Here is a 19,747-nt window from a genome sequence, read left to right as displayed (position 1 = left end):
AAAGGGGCAAAGAGCCAGTGGTCCTGAGCAGAAGTGACACTGGGGATGCAGCACTGGAGCACTCCAGCCATGGCACTCCAGCTCCAGAGAGAGATCCAGCCTTGGCTGAGAGGAGGAGAACATCACACAGTGCAGACTGACAGCAGGCACTTTGTGAGATCATCACTGTTTGAGTGATAATCCCCAGCTGCAATGAGCACACACAAAACTGAAGCATTCTTCAGGTGTGAAACAGCTCCTAAGGAACAATTTGGGAACAGTCTGCTCCAAAGCACAAAATGCACTGCAGACAGTACATCTAGAAAAGTTGAACATTTTATTGTCACTAAGGAGTAGTACACCATTTGTGATTTTAGAAATACAGACTCTTTGCAAAGTACTGAAACACAGGTGCCTTCCAACTTCTAAAACCTACATTATTCTAGGTCTTACAAACCTTTTATATTAGCAATTCAAATTTGGTCTTTGCTGCAACAAGTTCTTCACCAAAGATGCAACAACTTAGTTCTAGACTGCAAGACAACTGAGCCAAGTTTCAAACTCCATCTGCCCATGAGCCACCAGAACCACGGCTTTCAAATATTGAGTCTATGATGTTCTTGTATTTTGTGCCCTTGAGGGAGTTCATCTTTCAAAATTTTAAGTTAGGAAGATTTTCCAGTTAGCCACAAACTGGCAATTTTTCCATTACAGCATCTAGAAGCAAACGGATACTTTGCAAGTACTAGTGCTCATGAACAGGTTATGTTTACACAAAACCCAGAGAGGCTTCCAGAAACATTCAAGGTTAAAATGAACACTTGCAAAAGAAAAAAAAAAAAAAAGGAAGAATCTGTACATATTTTCAGTCATAACACAAGGGAACACTGGAGTAACAGTGTTTTGCATTCTAGCTTCAAGTGACACCTGTGCTAGTCCTAGTAGTATTCTACATGTCTGTCCCTTCCCCCCATTAAATTTTATACTCGCAATCTGAATATACAGCTGTACTTACAGAAAATATTAAACAATGCACAGTGCCTTAAGCAAGTTCCATGTCTGGTTGTGAACAAAACCATATAAAATAAGTGACAAAATGGTTTAAAATTGGTCCTTATTTTTATACAGCTTGGAAACACTAAATTTAAAGACACACATTAACCATCACAAATTAGTCTGCAGCTTTTTTTTTTCCTCTTTTTTTTTCTTAAAAGAGTGTGTTACAGTATCATGCATGAAAAGCAAGCTGCTGCTCCCAAGTAGAAATACCAAATTTAGACTTGCTGCTTTCTCCTCAGGCTGCTATTCCTTCTTTCACAAATTATTTCAACATAACCAAGGATAGAAGCAGCTGATTACCAAAACAATAAAAAGTTCATCTTTTATGTTGTGATCCATTCTTAAAGTAATGAAGTACTTTGGAACTTTAGCATAAGGAAGGTTGAATAAACACTGCAAAGGACTTTTACATTCTTTGATTTTGTTTACATTTTCAGAAAGAAAATTCTACATTTTAACTCACTAACTACTGGATTTTCATATGGAGACTGTAGTATTGAAACAGTGCAAGACATTTGCAACTTCAGGAACATCCAATTACACTGGCCTTTCACCCAAACAATGATTAGCAGAATATTGCATCAGTTCTAGATAAACAAGACAGGACAAAAACCTCGTTTTAGAACAGCATTAGGATTCAAAATCTTTCATGTTTAGTGAAAAGAATCCACACACGAATATGCACTAAGGACTCTTTAACACAGACTTTATTACAACAAATATAATCCAGCTGGAAGTCTGGACCTAGACTTTTTATTGTTATGACACCATATTTGTTCAGAGACCACTATCAGATGTTCCATTATTAATGCTTCAACATTTGGGTATTTTGAGACACTAACAACATCAGAGCTCTCTCCTGTCAAGAGCAAAAAGCCAGCTGCAACAGCCCAGGTGAAGCATGACCTTAAGCAGTCCACTTAAGCTCCAAAACATTCCAGATACCAAAAAGCTGGCTTGTGTCTTTCCATTATGCCAGTAAGAGTGGAGCCCTGTCCACTAATGCAATATTCCAAAGACCATTGCAACTAAGACTGTCAAGTCAGGTCTCAGTTGAAAGCTACCACCACCACAGGACACCATTTCCTTATCCCTGACCCCCCTCCCCCCCACTGCCGAGGAACAATGTTCATAAGAGCATTTTTTGGTGTGGAAAGCAGATCAGTAGAGACTCCAAGTGTGGCTTGAAGAATCCTCAGTACCAAGCCGCTTTCCACACACACAAATTCAGTCCATCTTCTCCTTCTGGACCAGCTTGGGTGCATCTACAAAATCCTTGCCATTGTAAAGAATGATAGCAAAAGTTCCAAAGCTGGCACTTCCCCAGAAAAGCACATAGGCCAGTGTCTCAGTCCATGTATCACCTGAGAAGAGTCAGACAAACCTTTTAGCTCATTATCTCCAGTTAGCATATAGTTTTACTTTAGGACAAATGCAAATATTTCAAGCTCTTCCTCAGCTCTGTTGTCAAATGAAATCAGAAGTCTTTCACAGATCTTCTGTTTCCCTACCTTGGAAAATTTGTATTTGCCACACAGTTCTTGGAACACATTGAATACGGATCTATGGAAGTCAGTCAAGAACTCTACTGGCAGTAATGTTAGAAAATTCAAAGCAAAAACAGAAGGCAAAAACCTTCACCACTCTCAGTACAGATTTAGATTAAAGGGAATCCATCAGAACCAGGCTTATGCCTGTATCTGACAGTTCTGAACTGTCTTTCTGCCAAAATTAGACAGGTATTCCTCTGGGGCTTCATCCAGCCTACAATAAAGCTACAGGTCTACCAAGGTGCATCTAAATTTGGGAATAATTAAGTGTCCTTTCTCATGACTTCTACATGAGTTTTAACATTGTTTTCTATAGTACCTCAGTTTTTTCCTCATTAATGATACAGTGCTAAACCTCAATTTCCAGAGCCATGTTCAAGCATCTTTCAGAATGACTGAGAAGCTATCCTATACTGAACAGCTACTGGTAACCATTTACACAAAGTTCACAGAGACACAAGCCAGCTGAATAAAATTAAACTTAATAGTGACTTACCAGCCATTAGCAAGCAAATAATGCACATGGAGAAAGCAACGACCATAATAATAGGTAACTGAGGAAAGAGAAACAGAATAATTACTTGATACAGCAGTATATATGTTCCTTAATTTCCTTTAAGATGTAAAGCTATTTACTTGGTTTGCTTCTCAATTCACCTGCTTTCAGGTACAAATAAAAGTTCGGATAGTTCCAAAATTTGGAAGACTGTTCAATAATCATGTTTAGAACTGAAATACACCTCCTGTGCATTAAGAGAGGCTGAGGTTTATGCTTTGTTTAAAAAAAATAAATACACCAGTTAAACCCATTATGTTCCCAAATCCCATTTTGAAATAGAAAGGGAAGGGTGAAAAAGAGTGAGAGTTTTGTGCTACAGTCTATGCTTCTGCATGAAGTATGAGAAAGTAACTCCACAAAATTCTTCTGCAGAAGGAAACAGTCATTGATAACGAGTAGTAGAATTTTCCCCCTTCCACCTGGTGAAGCATATTTTAAAAAAAGCAAACAGCAGTTTTTCCAATACCTCAAGGACACTCCATTTTCTGTCAAGGGAACAGTCTGGGTTTAATCCTATAAGCAGGTATCATAGAAATATTACCAGATTACAGGGATGCTTCATGACTAACAAGTCCTACTCAGGCATAATGAAGTCAATGACTGAATGGTTGTGTTTTCTTATCACAAATAAGGTGTCCATACTCACAGCTAGGAACTTCCAGTCTTTCTTGACATGTAAAGGACTAGCAGGTTCTACTTCATCCACTGAATAATTTCCAAGAAAAAGATCAATTGCATCCTGGAAGAGAAAAGGAGGGCAAGAGTTATAGAATGCACAGCAATGCTTATCAAATACACCTCCCCACAGCTAAAAGCTTAACTTACTTGTCTAAATCCATCAGAAAAGTTGTTTTTGTAGTAACGTATTAATGAGTTCCAGCCATCCATTATTAAGCCCCATTGAGTTCTCTTTCCAGTTCTGCAAAAAGAAATTGTGAAAAATGTTTAAAATGGATGTATAAATCCAGGACTATAATTTCTGATTTACTTTCTGTCATTATCCAGATGTGTACTACTTTAAATTAACACCTACACAGGAATACATTTACCTAGTGCCACCTCTGCATTATTACCACACATACTTGTAACAAAATTGGAAAATAAAGTGACACTTCTTTCGATCAGACAATATAAACGTGCATCTTCATGACAAACTGCCTTGGTTTTCATTTCCAGACAGCCATTACTTTCATATAAACACAGCAAAGAATCTGGAAATTTCAGTCTGACTTTTTACCAACTGAACTGTTGCAAAAAACTCATTTATAGCTTAAGCCCCAGATCAATAACCTTCTCAGATATGAGGGCTTGAAAATCCCAAACATGCTCAAAAACCCAGAAGGCCCTTGCAAGAAAGGCTGACTTGCCTGGTGTAATCGGTCTTTAAGGCACCAGTTCCAGCATATTGTTTGGCACAAGCATTAGCATTATCAGCCCATGCTGTAAAGAGGAAAACAGTAAGAAATATTAAGGAAGTTATATACTCTCTTAAAAAAAAGTCATTGTTTGAACTCTATAGTATAAACAACCTACCATTTTTGTAGATTTTCTCAAAGTCTGCCTGCTCTTCAATTCTCTGTCCCACATGCAGAACACCTAGTCTCTAGAATAAAAAGTATATTGAGGCTTGCTAGAAGTTTGATAGAAAAATTAGGATTTGCTTTCAGAAAAAGCTGTATTTATCAAACTTGAGTCTAGTCAATGCAGCTCAAGTAAATAGTACAGTAACTCCACTATGCAAGCTCTTACTGGAGCATTCAAATTACATTTCCATTCCAAATGGAAAGCCTTTCTCCTCTTCCAGCTTGTCAAAGAAGAGTAAAACATTTACCTGAAGCTGGGCCTGGAGAGACCTGCGTGCTAACAAGCTCTGGATCACATTAGTCCGATCCAGGCAGTCCATGCAGTTACTGCGGAACGTTCCTTCCTGCTGAGTCACAATTTTGCCCTCCGAGTCAACTAGAAAGTAACTAACACATACAATACAGGTATTTAGAGATAACAGTCCATATAAACCACATGCTTTCACAAGTAAATATCCTAGCAACAAAACACAACTGTCCTGAGCGTTTAATGAGCACTCAGCCATGTCTTCAAACTTTGAACTCCCTGAATTCTTCCCATGCTGAAAACGAGCATCAATGGATGAACATTCAGCAACCTTGGGGCAGAATTCTTTCTTACCATTCAGAAAATCAATCAGCAATATTGAGTTATATGCCACTGGGAAGAGCAGCTTCTGGTGCAAAATCAGGGACTTGTCGTTTTTAGTTTTTTTTCTCCCCCCAGTTATTTTAGTGTCCTAGCTCCACAGATATGAAGATCATGAGCAGAGCCTAACAGCAGAAGTAACCTGATTTGTTTATAAGTGGTCACCAGTTCGATTCAGTCACCCATACATAAAAAGTCATCTAAGTTGTCAGGCACTTCTTCCAGGAAGGTACTCAGATTTTTTTAAGGGTGCTTACAAAACATGGAAAAATCTGCTACTGTCACATGCCGTTCTCTCCATTTATGTTAACATGTGGGGGAACCAGATATTCCCCCTGCATATGCAATTATTACCTCAATCTTTTAAATCCACTAAACCCGGTCTTTCCAGTAGTTGATAACAAACAGCCCATTTTAAATACTGAACTGCACACATGCATACCAATGCTGAGCTGGTTGAATGAATATTGCAACCTACTTATCTAGATGTGTGAATGGGACAGAACTATGCCTGTCCTGCCAGACCATGAAACTTCCAGCTGTCTACAGGTTTACAGATTATAATCTATAAATTAAATTACTCCAATATGTAATTATGAACTCTGGACTACTAGCATATAATCCACTGTTACTGTAGAGCATTTTTATCAAGTCTAGAGTAGTGCAGTACTATGATCAGGAGCCTTAGAAGCACAAGAATTTATTTTGATTAACCTTGTGTTTTCTTTTTAAGAGCCATTTTCATCATTCTTGAACAAGTTTTGTTATACCATGTTTTACGTTGAAGACTAAAGCAGATAATACCTGTGAAATCTTCCTTTTCCCCCCCAAATTTTGCCTACAACTGATATTAGGATAAGATAGTTTGTTATTATCCTAATAGAAATGTCTATTCTTAAATGCTGCATCTCCTACAGCTGCTCTAAAAAGAAAATTAAAAACTAACAAAACACACCTCCATGAACCCAGCCCTTCTGACAGATTTTCCACAACTGGATTTAACTAGCAGAAAATAAGAGTTGTTTACCTACCTAGGGGTTGCAAAACTATTTTCTATGAAAATCAGAACTCAGACTTTTCTGTTGCTATTTAAGCAAGAGTCATTACAAATGAAATAAAGCAAGTTAAAGCCAGCCTAATCCTGAGAAAGAGTCTTCAATTTTGTGTCTTGTTTTAGAGATGGCTTTTTTTTCCTTCATTTCAATGAAATCTGGTTATTTTCTATGCATCCAATGGCAGCTGACAGTGAACAAGTTAAGGGATTCAGTACTAATTCTAAGAATAAAGGATCCTTGCTGTATAGGAAAAAACTACAATATTATTTCTGCTTCCTTGAGGTGCTCAAAGTCAATTTATTCATTAGGTCTTTATGAGTTTTTCAAAAAGTCCTAAAGTGATTTTTTATGAGTTTTTCACAAAGACCTTTTGAGTTTTCCATAAATAGCTTTATTTTGTGGTGGACATATATAAATTAATCAGATTATAGTTAATATTTTAATTCCCATAGCCATCACTCCAGGCAAGAGACTTCATTAATAAGACTTCTGTTCTAGTCCACACCTTACCTCATTTTATTTTGTCAGGATAGGCTATACCACTGCTAGTTTTGTAATGTTTTAGCTGATCTACTTTGTGCTTTAGTCACAAGGCTTCAGGAATGGGAAGGAAGCAATCAGAAAAGCAGAACAAAATAATCTATTTCCCTAGCACTATATAGGTCTATAAGTAGCTACGACCAAAACCACACTTGTGGGAATAAAGATTTAACCTGATTTGGACATTTTTTGTATTTTTATATGACTAAAGAAAATGAAAATTTGTTTCCCTGTGGGTTACTTATATGACCAAGTACTAACAACCAATGCCAGTGCAAGGTTTGGAGCTACAACATGTGTTAGAGAAAACAGTTTTACAAATGCCTGTGGAAGGAACACCCCGTGTCTTAACATTATGTGGCAGAACAGTTTGCTGTCAACACCACCTGGAATTACTATGGATGAAAAAAATAATCTAAGGACATTTTCTTTCAAATGGCTCCAGCTGTATGCACGTTCATTTCTTTGTCTAGCCTTTCACCTAGGCTTACAAAGGCAGCTCTTACCACAGCTCAGAGTTGCTGCAATTCTCAGACCTACTTTTATTGAGAGGTAACATGGGCTTTACATCTTACCCCCCAACAGGCCTCTAACCTTGCACAGTGCCAGAAAGACACCAGAGATATGGACACCTTAATGCACACAAATGTATCTTCTTTACAGAAGATCACAGGTCTGTGTCACTGTGCCTTAATGCAAGACAATAGAAGCTATGAGGAAGTGGACTCATTTTAACAGCACAGAGGTGAAAGAACTGCAGAGCCTTACCTGAACTCATCTTGCTGGTCTGCCAATTGATCCATCAAAATCTGAAGTCGATCCCACCTCATCCGACTGCACTCTTTATGGAAGTCAAATGCCACGTACCTGCTCAGCAAGAGAAGGATTTTTTCAGATTACATATGTACTGCAGTGAAGCTTACAGAAAACCCTACAGCAAAAAGCTGATCTATAAAACAGGTAGTGACAGAGGATTTGGTTTTCTTTAGAGATGACTTTCAGCACAACTGCAGATTTTGTCAGTGCTCTGTAATGTTCCTGATGCTGCACCCTTAGTGTGAATGGTGACACTATTTAAAATACTTTACAAAATGCTACTAGTCTGGGGAAGCACAGATTGAGTTCCAAGTTCTAGGTATGTTCCATTCTATATTCTGGCTAATATTTTTCCTCCAGAAAGTACAGACGGAATACAAGTCTTATTTAATATTTATTTTTTCCCCCACCAGGATTCTTTTATTCTCTGTTCACTTTGAACTAGACACAGGTATTGGAATCCAACATTTTTTGCTGGCATTATTCCCTTGATAACTCTAGAAACCTGAGACAGATTCTGTTTAAGCAGCTAACCTAACTGTCACAAGAAAATTAAGCAGCTACTGACTTGGAACAAAATTTTAACAGCCAATTTCTGGCAAGAAGCGCTCTAAATGAGTGGTGCTTGATTAATTCAACATTTGTATGGACATGTGTGCTGTGAATTCTATTCCTCTTGCCAAGCATTCATAACCCAAAAGATATTTGTCAAGACTTCAGGACTACCCATGAAGAAAAATGCATAGTCCTGAAACCTATACAAGTCTATACACACTGAAACAAGTGACTGAAGTATCGAGTTTACTCTGGCAGGTAAACATCATTAAAAACAATTAACCAAGAAAGCAGATTTTGATAGCAATTGTAAAATAGGGCTGCCAAACACCACTTTTGAACATACACAGAACATCACCAAAATACACCTTCACACATTTTCACATCTGGGTTTCCACCAGATGACTTTATAGCAAATATGCACAGAATAAAAAAAACACAGCATAGTAATTTCAAGGATAAGGTAGAGGAGCAAATATCTGTGAGTGGATGCAAGCACTCCCTCCAGAAGTTAATGAAAGCAAGCACAGACAGGTCGTAAGACTCTGTACTGCATTCTGTGTTCCCACAAAGAGATTGAATTTCTCATAATCCAAGTGCATTCTCCACTCTTGGCCTATTGTTACACTGATCTCCAGGCATTCAAATTACTTGTTCCCTTACTTTTCCATCCTGTTTTGCTCATGCTCAGCACTTCCTCACTAAGTTAGCAACATAACCAAGCCCTTTTGCTAGAAGCCAATTTTACAGGGCATGATTTTCTTTTTTCCTAAAATGCAGAATACCTCCATTGCATACTAGGACTCCAATACTGGCATTACCATTGCCTCTGAATATTCTTCTTTATTCTGCCTGTGTCCTCCCGTAGCAAGTTACTTCATAAACATAAAATGCAAACAAATTACAAGGTTGGTAAAGGCCCCCAAAGAACTGAGCACTCTGTGGCTCTCAGAGACAATGCTTAACTTTTAACACAAAACATATCACCTCATGTCACATGTACCTGACCATTGCATTTGCCATGCTGTTCACCATTTTTGAGAAGGTTTGCTCAAGAGGCTTCTCTGAGCCTTTTTGGTTAACCTGGGAAAAGGGAAAACAGACAGAATTACTAAAAAGCCTGCTTAAAAGAACAACTTTTTCAGGAAGAACAAGTGAAAGCATACCAAGTTGACAATCATTTGCTTTCCATAGCTAATTATTTGTGAGTCAAAATGTCTTTGGAAGCCATCCATCTAGAAGAGAAAGGAAATGTGTTGACAGATGTACACTACCATTAAGATCTGTGCTTTACAAGAAACCTCCATTATAATCTTTTCGTTAATTCTTATAACTAAGTGTTTGATGTTCCTTATTGTGCCAATACATTGCCACTCTCCTTCTCCCAGTCCACTCAGTTTTCCTCATTAAACATGCTACAGATAAGGAGTATTGTACAGCTACTAAAACTGCTGCAAACTGGATCCAAAGAGAAACTACCCCCCACTGCTATCTGCATTTTTTTTGGCCTTTGAATTCATCATAAGCAGGACAAGGTTCTTGCTATAAGGATATACCTATAAGAATAGCAAGATTTCTTGCTATTACTCTTCAAAAATAAAGCTCAATCCAGTATTGCTGATTTTTATTCTTCTGATTACAGTTTGTTACCCTACCACACAAACATGAGCCCAGTAACATGTTAAAACCCCAAGACACAAACACTCACATACATGATTTACTGACTTGCTGATCTGTGGCTTTGGTTTATACTTGAGGTTTGGTCTTTGAGACCAGAAAAAGGGAATAGATCCACGAGTCTGCAAAAGAGTGGAAATGGTTTTAAACAGCAAAATTTACAAAACTTACTTGACATTTAAAAATAAAGCAGATTGGTTTATGTTGTTAAACTAATTCAGTCTGTTTAGTTTTCTAGATTTTATATAAGATATGGAAATATTTAAAAGCATAGACAAAGCTAGCTATCTATCTGTATTCCTTACATTGACTTTACCTGAACAAACGATGCTTTGCTGCCCTTGTAATGCACAATTTGTTCTGTCTCAACAAAGTTAGCAGCGTGCCCTTCTGAATCAATACCTGTGTAGGGAAAAGACTGTTAGCCAGCTCAGCTTGCCTGCAGAACAGTGACAGTACATCAGCAAAAGACTTCCTTCCTCTCCCTTTCAAATCCTCACAGGAAGCACAGAGCTGCCTGACCACATAAAATGCTTTGGTAAAACTTTAACATGATCTGTGCCAAATTTAAGCAGAACTGTGCTTCTTCAAGTTAACACATTTTGATATTTCTAGTACTAGAAATGATCACTTAATATGAAATAAAATACCAGTGCTCTGATACCAAAATACTCACAACTCTGTAACAATGGTACTGCAGAAACAGACTAATTTTTTTAAAAGCATGTATGTTGGGACTAAGAACAGAGAAAGAAATTTAAATTCATTTCCCTGTTTGCTTTTTAACTTGAAACAATTAGAGAACACCACTCAGGGCTCCCCTGCCAGCACCAGTGATGGTCTCAGCTGGATTTACTGCTGGACCAAAAGAGCTATTACACACTTGCATTTAGCACCAATGAAAATAGCCATGTGTTAAAAATCCCTAAAAAAAAACCAACCCTTTTTGCAATTATGTCTTAAAGACATGAAGAGTCAGTTTTAATAAATCCCAAAAAATACTTCAGTACCTAATATTTTCTTTGGAGGAAGAACCTCAAGAGAAACTAAACAGTTTTTTTGCAAGCCATTATACACCAATTATTCTTAAAGGTAACTCACATGTGCAGATGGAGTACATATTATTTTTGAAATAAATCAGTTTATTTCTTTTACCTCTTACATAGTAGCGAACGCCAGCCCTGAAACAGCTCCTTCTGGAAATAAGCAGCCAGTCAAAACACTTGCCATTAATAGAACAAGAGTGCATAGTGATAACTGATGAACAATACTAAGGAAAAACCTCAACTTTTCTTTAGGATATTTTTATAAATCAACAGGTAGGGAACATTATGGATTGATTTGAATGTAGTTTCTTGGTTCCTTGAACATTTGTCACCCCAACAACAGTTGAACATCAAACTTGAGAGACAATAACAATATTAGGATCAATATGCACATTGCAAAACAACACTCTATGGTGATGTCACTGATGAGCAAACATTAAAAATGCTGCAATTTTGAGAAAATGTGATTCTAAGGAAGTTTATTCTGGGTCTTGTGGTCCTAATCATCTCATCCATGATTTTATTAGACTACCTTAACAGTTTCTTGTCCCAATTGCTTTTAAAAATTAACAACTACTTCAAAAAATACCTCTTCAAAAGTTTCTCTAGGCTTTTAGAGGAGTAAATATCTTGAGGTATACATTTTGCTCCCAGAAGTGCAGCACAGATCACATCTACAAATGCCAGAACTAACAGTGAAATAGAATGGCCTTCAAATCCACATGAAGAAAAAGAATGAACACAAATACCAAGACTCCAGCATGAGCTTCTCACACAAGAATGGTTTCCTGCCTGGGCTACATATCCAAAGTGCCAAATGCACCTGGGACTAACCAACAAACAGAACCAATGACAACCAGTTTCAGCTTTGGTCTTTTTTTGTGCTACTTCTAGTGGCACTTATTTGGACTGCAGTAAGCTATCAAGTCTAATAGAGACCAGCACTTATGAAAAATTTCTCCAGATAGATTCACCAGCTTGCATGCTTTGCCTCTAAAAAACAAACTTATCACTTTAAAGCAAGCAAAAGATCAATCTGCCAATTTTTAAATTAGTGTACTGCAGTCTTCTCTCTGAGGAATCTAGATACTTTGTCTCAAGTGAAATTTAGGTTCTTTATCTATGACTCCAATTGGACATAAAGCAGCTGTGTCACACATGAGCAGCACCTCAGCTGTGTTAAAGAACAGTGATTTCATACATGAGTCATCTTGATTTCTGTTTGTATTTATGCCAATAAATACATGTAAACAACCCCAAAAATGTAATACAAATTGGCTCCATCCAGAATGTTCTCACAATTCATAAATCAAGGCCGAAAAATATTAATTCCTCTTGTTTTCCTGGAAAATTCCTGCCAGGTCCTCCACCCTTTAATTCAACATTTGTACAGCCAACAGTATTCTGTTCTGTTAGGTTACCTCTAACCTAAGCTGCTTAGCAATTGTCAGCCTATTTTCTGTTGGCAATCTGTCCTTAAAATGATAACTTGCTATTAGCAACTTCCACATATACAGATAAGGACAAGACAGAATTTACTGTTCTTTAGAAGGGCTTAGGTTTGGAGCACTAAGGGAAATATTAAACATAGTTTAGAGCTTCAGGTGATCAAAATCTCAACTATCCAATCCATTATTTCTCACCACTGCAAGACTAGAAGACCAGTACACATACTTGAAAAAATATATTTGGCTTTATATAAGGGGAAAAAATACCCAAAAACCAGAATCTTTGATATTATTGAAATATCTACTAGTGGCACTGTAACAGTTCTGCTGAGGGGTCTTCCTAGCATTTTTACTGCTAGAAATCTTGTTTCTTCAAATTCCTGAGTTCTCTAAAGTTTTGCTGTAATTCTAGTTTTCTAATATAACCATACAGTCCTTATGCTAATTATTTATAGAGTGAAAAAACAGGATTGAGGAAGGTGTTAATTGCAGTCTGTCAGTGGCTAATTGCAATTTATACAGGACGAGCAGTATAAGGATTAGGGTGTTTCAATGGTTCCCTTTTGCTATCTTTCCTTTGTCTCTCTGCCTACTCCCACAACATCTTCCATTAAATGAAGTTACAGGAAAGGACTGGAGATCTGCCAGCTGCTGACAGTCCTACCAGATCAACTGATTCCATCTGGAAGCCATTCCCAGCACACATCTGAGAGGCCTTTGCAATGGACGAATACAGCAAAATATGGCATAAGCTGCTGTGTCCAGTCTTACCAGTCCTTTTCATGCTGTCAGTTCAGGAACACTTGAGACTACCTAGGACTTATTGTTGATCACACACTGCCTCCAGAAAGCATTCAGCTTCCTTGCAGCATTCATCCCTTCTCAAAAATAAACTTATGACTGCTTTGCTAAAAAGGCTGTTTCCCAAAGCACTGGTGCAGGAAAAACAGGTTCCCAGGAAAAGCAGCTGCCCAGAAACCTTCAGCAGAACTTATTATTTTATTCTTCAACATCCATAAGCACTCCAAGTCAAAACTGTTCTCCCTTATTTTGTATCTAAAGTAAATGCATCCTTATAGCAAGATTAAAAAGTACTAAAGCTGATGGAAGAGCATCTGCCATATTAATCTTAACCTTCCCACTGGAAAACAGTTATGCAAACCATGACAGTAAAGTTAAACACATGAAGCCTTCAAAGCAGAACGTTCAAGGGAGTTAACACACAAGTGGGCTATCAAACAATATGTAACACCCACATATCGCAAACTCTATCTGTTTCTGACAATGTGATCTATGTTATAATTGCCAGTGTAACAAAAGAGCAGCCTCACTTTGCTAATGGACTACCCATATCCAGCACTTAGTTTTACAACACAAAAGGATACATCCATGCATCACTGGTGTAGCAAATCTATGGATCTGAAACATACAAATACATGTTAAAAATATTAACCACTACTAGCCAAAAAAGATGAGTGACTGTGCTTTGCCTAAGGATTTTTTGGTAGTTTTATATATACTTTATATAATTTACTTTTTATTTAGGGTGAAACATTCCTTTCTGGGAAAAGAAGTCCAGGGAAAATAGCAACATATGTAATCCTTATCAGCAGGAGGAAAAAAGTGAAAGTCTAATCCTAATTAAACAGCCTGGACAAAAAACAAGCTGTTTTGTCCTTCCTATACCCAGAATTTACTCTCCTACAAACATGCCTGATATAAAGCAATACTTGCTGAAATCTTTTGACATGGTGTTTGCTTTGTTTACCTCCACAGTAGGACATATGCAGAGATAGTAGTTACAGAAGCCTTCAGTAAGATGTATTTTTATGTGATTAATACTCAAAATGCTTGTTTCAGAGTTTTTCCTACCCTGCCATACCTGAGTAACTTAATCTTTCAAGAAAACTTTAAAATTCAATACTAGAAGTCAGAAATCCCACACTTCATTACCTAAAACAGTTCCTGCATCAAGCCAGCTGTAATCAATGTGAGGGGAAGTGCAGCCTAAATAAATCAGTTATATATCAATATCAGCTTCTGTGTTTTGTCACCTAGGTCTGTTTTCACCAGCCAGCCACACTTGGCTTTCCTTTGCTGTTCCTACCACAGCTTCTTTCTCATTTCCCAAGCTTTACTTGCATAGCACTATGCAAACTGTACACCCAGTTGTATACCCCTGGAATAAGCACGACAGCCCTTCTCTAATTCATATCTCCACATTCCAGAAGCACTGCACAATCCAGCCTTTTGGAACAGTGCTGTCTAACGTAACAGCACTTCTCCACAGGTTACCGAGGCAGAAATAGAAGCCATGCGTCACTTGCTTTGATACATGCAAAGTACTGAAGGAGAGAGGAGGCTGCTGTAGTGCAGGCAGTCCAAGGAGTTTAACAGAGGATGTCTCCAGCAGGAAGGAGCTTAGACAGTCTGGCCATTAAGGTGCTGCAGCTGTGGCTCATGGTCATGCACTTTATTTGCTAGACTAAGTGAATTTAAAGGTTACACTGTGTTAAGTCTTCATTTGAAATAAACTGGAAGAGTCTGAACTGTCAGTCTTACTCTTAAATTACCAGTTTTATGATCTATTCACTAGGCAAATGGAATTTAAACCGCACTCACAAATGTTGTGAGAGAGTCTTAGGAAAAAAGTGATGAACTAGACTCTGTCTATACCCAAAGATAAATATGTAGCTAAGCTTCAAAATGCTTGAGAAGCATATGCTGTTCAGTGTAACTTCCCCTTTGGTTTATATGAGCAGCTATCTTCACAGCACAGTATCTTCAAATACAGACACTTCCAAAAAATTAGCTTTCTAGAAGTACTACTAAGGATATTGACAAAGTTGGAAGTTTGAAAGCAGAAGACTCCCTGTGCTAAACTAGATGATTAGCCACGTTATACTAGATTCTGTCTGTCTGAAAGAGACAGAATCACAAAAAGCTGTTTCATACTTATAGCAAAAGTCTATTTGTTCTCTAATCTAATCATTAAGTGTTTACCTCTGGCTGAGCAATAAATTCTCTCAGAAGGTGTCCATTCCATACAAACCGTGGGTCTGCCTGCAGCAAGAAAAAAGCCAACATGTTTTTAGAGACGGTCAGTTCTGTTTAATTCAACATAAAGGCAGTATCACAGTATCCATGTATCATGTAAGTTTAGGTGAACAGGTACAAGAGGAGATTAAGTCCCTTCTTTTATCAGTAGTCTTCCTATCTTCAACTAGAAATCTGAAAGATTGGAGAGAGTTATTCTTTAAACTACTCTTAAGGATGTGGCCTGACACTTCTAAATCATTAATAACTGAGCTGCAGAACATAATGCATTGGTGCCCCTACACTGGGTTGTTTCCTTCTACCACTACAACAAACACAAATATCAAACAAAAACACCCACACTCCACAGACCAGACTTCTCTTGCAGAGGCAAAATGGAGATGTTCAAAATTGCCACCATCCTTTTGATAAGCCATTATACTGCAGTCATGGGCATATGAAGTTACACTGCAATAATTTTAACCATCTGAGATCTGAATTTATTTAACACTGACGCTTTTTTACTGTACTTTGCCTTTCAAACCTTCTGAAGCAACACAATTTTAAAGGCAAACCAATCCTTTTGTGTCCTTGCTCTCCTTGGCAAGAGCACTGCCAGGGCAGCATTTGATGATGTAAAACAATCTCCAAATGTAAACAGTTTTTCCAATATTAAAAAAACCTAACCAAAATAAAAATCCATCAATATAGACACAAGAATTTCAAGTTCAAATGACATTTGGCTGTTGTCTTTAAGACAAAAGCAACATACTAAATTTGTGCTTCACACAAAGAATTGGAATACTTTAGACAGAATACAACAGCCCAACATTGACAGCCATAAAACCTGCAGTTCTGTTCCAAGTTATCCTGTAAAAGAATAAGAGCACAAGCACAATTTATTCCGCTTTGGATTCCTTCCCCCCCATTCCAGGTCAATGGAATTACTTGCTTTCTCTCAATTTGTCGGCTTAGCTCCAACTTTTAATTAGAAGTGTTCAATATTAGAGACAAAATTTAATTTATTTTGCATTTTTCAAAATCCATTCAAAATATAACTTAGGAAGTACTTCCAACTGCTGATCTGGAAGTGCGACATCAGAACAGACCCCTAGAACATTGTGCTGCTCACAAGCTATTTGAAACCAGTGTGTTCAGACACAACCCTAATAGCTTGGATAAAACACTGGCATAATTTAAACATCATCTGTATCAAATTGGCTGACAATTTGCAAGACACAGACACAAATCAAACTCAAATCCTTACCCTCTCTAGAAGGCTCATCTCCTGGAACTCTGGGCTCGTGTTTGCCAGCCGTTGTAGGGTGTGTGTTAGGTCATAGGTTGTTGTGAAGTAAAACCCATCCACGCTCAAGACGTGGTTAAGCATTGATAAAAATACTTTATTGTCCTGCAACTGTTGAGACAAGGAAAGAACAGAAGAGCTGCCACATACTACTATAAAAATATTTTACTCTTGTAAGCTACCACTACTTTTTGAAGTGATGAGATGAATTTTGCTAGTGCTCTAGCAATACATGACATCATCCAGAGATTACCATACAAGAAGGAAAGCATGAGAGGGCAGTTCTGATACCAGTTCACTTACAACTCGCAGTTCGCACACTATAACAAAATTCTGCAACAGTGGGGAGCAGAGAACAGTATTCCTGTGAGGTAAGTAGCTACTGATATTAAATGAATTCTAACAACTTCCAAGCAAAAGAGAAGCTGTTAGTTTCTGTGGACACACACATTTAGAGAGCTAGGAAATTACAGCTTGGCAATTCCTTTCAGGCCTGGATTTCTCCTGTCTCTCAGGTCCATTCCCAGGCTGACAAGCTGACTACAGCTTCAGTTAAGGGAGGCAGTCTCCCAGAGTGATAACTTGGTGAAAAACAGAAGGGAATTCATAATAAAGATTAACACCTGGTGTCTTTCCCACGGGACATCCAGACATGCTGTCCCAAGAGATGTTTGTCCCAATTGTCCAATGAACCACTGTCCTGTCCTAGCTGCACGTAACACACTTTAAATACAGGATGTCCGTACAACAAAGTTGGCCTTTTTTCCCCAAAAGAGGTCCATGTGTGTTGCTGTCCTTTCTCTCTTTGCAGCGCAGTAACCACAAGTTTCCCTGAAAACTATTCAGCCAAAAAACCATAATCAAGATGGCAAGACAAAAATAAGAGTTATAAATCTCTGTTCTGGTTCAAGTCTTGACTAACCTCATTCCTTTCCTGAAAAAGCATGAGATTCCTTTCCAGCTCCATTGGTTAGACACTCTGACCTGCTCTTTATCAATCCACTACACATCTGTTTTAAAAACATCTTCCACCAGTCACTCCCTCAAAAAAATAAAAGTAAATTCTTCCCTGCTGGGTAACGATGTAATTGAACAACCCCATAAAGAAAGCAAGACAGTTAAGATGACAGCAAAGCAGTTTATTATAGAGGCTGTCAGAGGAGTAAATCTGTGAGAAAGGCTTAACAGAAGCATTAGGAAGGGTGTAACATCTTAACAGAAGCAAAAATGCACATCCACAAACTGCAAATTATATTCTAAGTTGCAACATATGAGTTTATCATCTTTAATTCCATGATTTGATATACATCTATACACAAATATTAAAGCCATTCTACTAACATGAACAAATCGGAAAAAAGGTATTGTTCAAAGAGCTTCTTAAAAAAATTCATAGCTTCATCAAGTCAGGTCCTGTGGCACTGAGCATTAACATACAATAACATTCCTCCACACTCCCCTAATCAATGTACCTACCTGAATATCAGTTAAGTGCAGCATGGTCTTTTTGTAGGAGAGGATGTCAAAGTCTGTTGCTTTCCAGATTGCATGACTGAAAATCTCACCTACTTTTTTCTTTTTTGTTATTACAATAAGATACGTGCCTGTAAATCAGAAAGAACAATGTTAAAAAAAAAGAGCTGCATGTATTAAGAAAAGCAGCCTATGCTCATATCAGAAAACTGAAACCAACAGGACATTATGTTCTTGAGTGTAGCAAAAGCACACAGGGCTGGAGCAAAACCAAAATGTACTTGCTAAGCTACCTGCTTTCCTATGCTCAGAGATCTTGAGCTACTCATTAAGTTTAAGGAATTTTTAAGAAGTGGACAAAGTGTCACCTACTCCTGATCAGAGACAGTCTGAAAGTTTCCAGGTTTGCAAACTCAGAGGCCAATGCTCTTGAATGTGGTTTGAAAAGGACAGAGCAAGTCCGAAATACATGAAAGGAAGCATGCTTCAAAAGCCAAAAAGACTATTCAATTTATAATGAAAAAATAGTCCTCCTAGCAGAGTCAAAACAGAACAAAGATTTCGGGTTCTTTTAGCAATTTAAGACAGGAAGTTTGCTGTTTCCCCAGTTGCATAAGTAACAAACCAAAAAACCCACTCCCTAATCATGGACAGCTCACTCAGAGCAATTAATTTACACTTGTTGGTGAACATACAACCTTATTTCTAAGCACAGCATGTTTCAGTGTCATCTTGCTTTTGAATAAAAAGTTTACTCTTAATACTGCAATAGGCAAAGAATATTTATATTTGTTAAAGATGCTGCATTGCTAGATACAGGGCTAGATACAGTTTTATAGTTAACAGCACTGAACTGCCTAATAACACTTAGCTAAGCATTTAATTTACCTGATAACATCATCTTTACTTTGACAGCTGTATACTAAAACTCAGTACAAAGCTCCAGTGGGTAAAATGAAAAAACCCGAAGCTTTTAAGAGACTTAACATATTCTACATTTTATTTAATATTCAGGCAGATGAATAGTTGTCGTTACCAAGCCTGTAAGTGGTGAAAATTCCCCTTTGGGGCAGTTCAGTTTTAAAACAAGTCAGCACTCATCGAATCCCTACGACACATGTATCAATTACACTGCTCTTACTCTACAAGATCCACAATACTTTAGAATATGGGCATAGAAAGTTCAGCAGTTTTAAGACCTGTAGAAGTCACTACATTCAACACAATCACCCTTTGCCTCTGGTGGGAATACTGCAGTGAGTGATCTTTAATCCTTTCTACATAAGAGAATTTTCAGTATGTATGCTGCTTATTACATCATTTTTCAGAGTACTTCAGTCTCAAACTCTACCAGATTCTACAAAAAGGATTGTTGGAGCAGCAATGCTTACTTTCCCAAAAGCTTACTCTTTATGCATCAGGTGAATTCATGACACT

At 37.7% G+C, this 19,747-nt stretch overlaps 1 protein-coding gene across 1 annotated transcript in view; it reads right to left on the bottom strand.

Annotated features, from left to right (window-relative positions):
• Window positions 1-297: 297 nt before the first annotated feature.
• Window positions 298-19,747, bottom strand: part of SACM1L (SAC1 like phosphatidylinositide phosphatase) — a 31,190-nt gene continuing 11,740 nt past the window's right edge. The window contains exons 4-20 of the mRNA XM_014889637.2: window positions 18,314-18,441; window positions 16,799-16,948; window positions 15,499-15,558; window positions 13,881-13,914; window positions 11,157-11,258; window positions 10,318-10,403; window positions 10,037-10,123; window positions 9,491-9,559; window positions 9,328-9,407; window positions 7,722-7,820; window positions 4,979-5,117; window positions 4,681-4,750; window positions 4,515-4,587; window positions 3,973-4,066; window positions 3,794-3,886; window positions 3,085-3,142; window positions 298-2,402 (exon numbers count right to left, since the gene is read on the bottom strand). Of these exons, the coding sequence (XP_014745123.1) occupies window positions 2,266-2,402; window positions 3,085-3,142; window positions 3,794-3,886; window positions 3,973-4,066; window positions 4,515-4,587; window positions 4,681-4,750; window positions 4,979-5,117; window positions 7,722-7,820; window positions 9,328-9,407; window positions 9,491-9,559; window positions 10,037-10,123; window positions 10,318-10,403; window positions 11,157-11,258; window positions 13,881-13,914; window positions 15,499-15,558; window positions 16,799-16,948; window positions 18,314-18,441 (1,559 nt within the window). The 3' untranslated portion in view covers window positions 298-2,265. The remainder of the gene's footprint in view (window positions 2,403-3,084; window positions 3,143-3,793; window positions 3,887-3,972; window positions 4,067-4,514; window positions 4,588-4,680; window positions 4,751-4,978; window positions 5,118-7,721; window positions 7,821-9,327; window positions 9,408-9,490; window positions 9,560-10,036; window positions 10,124-10,317; window positions 10,404-11,156; window positions 11,259-13,880; window positions 13,915-15,498; window positions 15,559-16,798; window positions 16,949-18,313; window positions 18,442-19,747) is intronic.

Source organism: Sturnus vulgaris, chromosome 1 (genome assembly GCF_052056855.1).
Source record: "Sturnus vulgaris isolate bStuVul1 chromosome 1, bStuVul1.hap1, whole genome shotgun sequence".
Taxonomy (NCBI): Eukaryota; Metazoa; Chordata; class Aves; order Passeriformes; family Sturnidae; genus Sturnus; species Sturnus vulgaris.
Note: the sequence above shows the minus strand (reverse complement) of the source record. Positions and strands in the feature narration are given on the sequence as shown.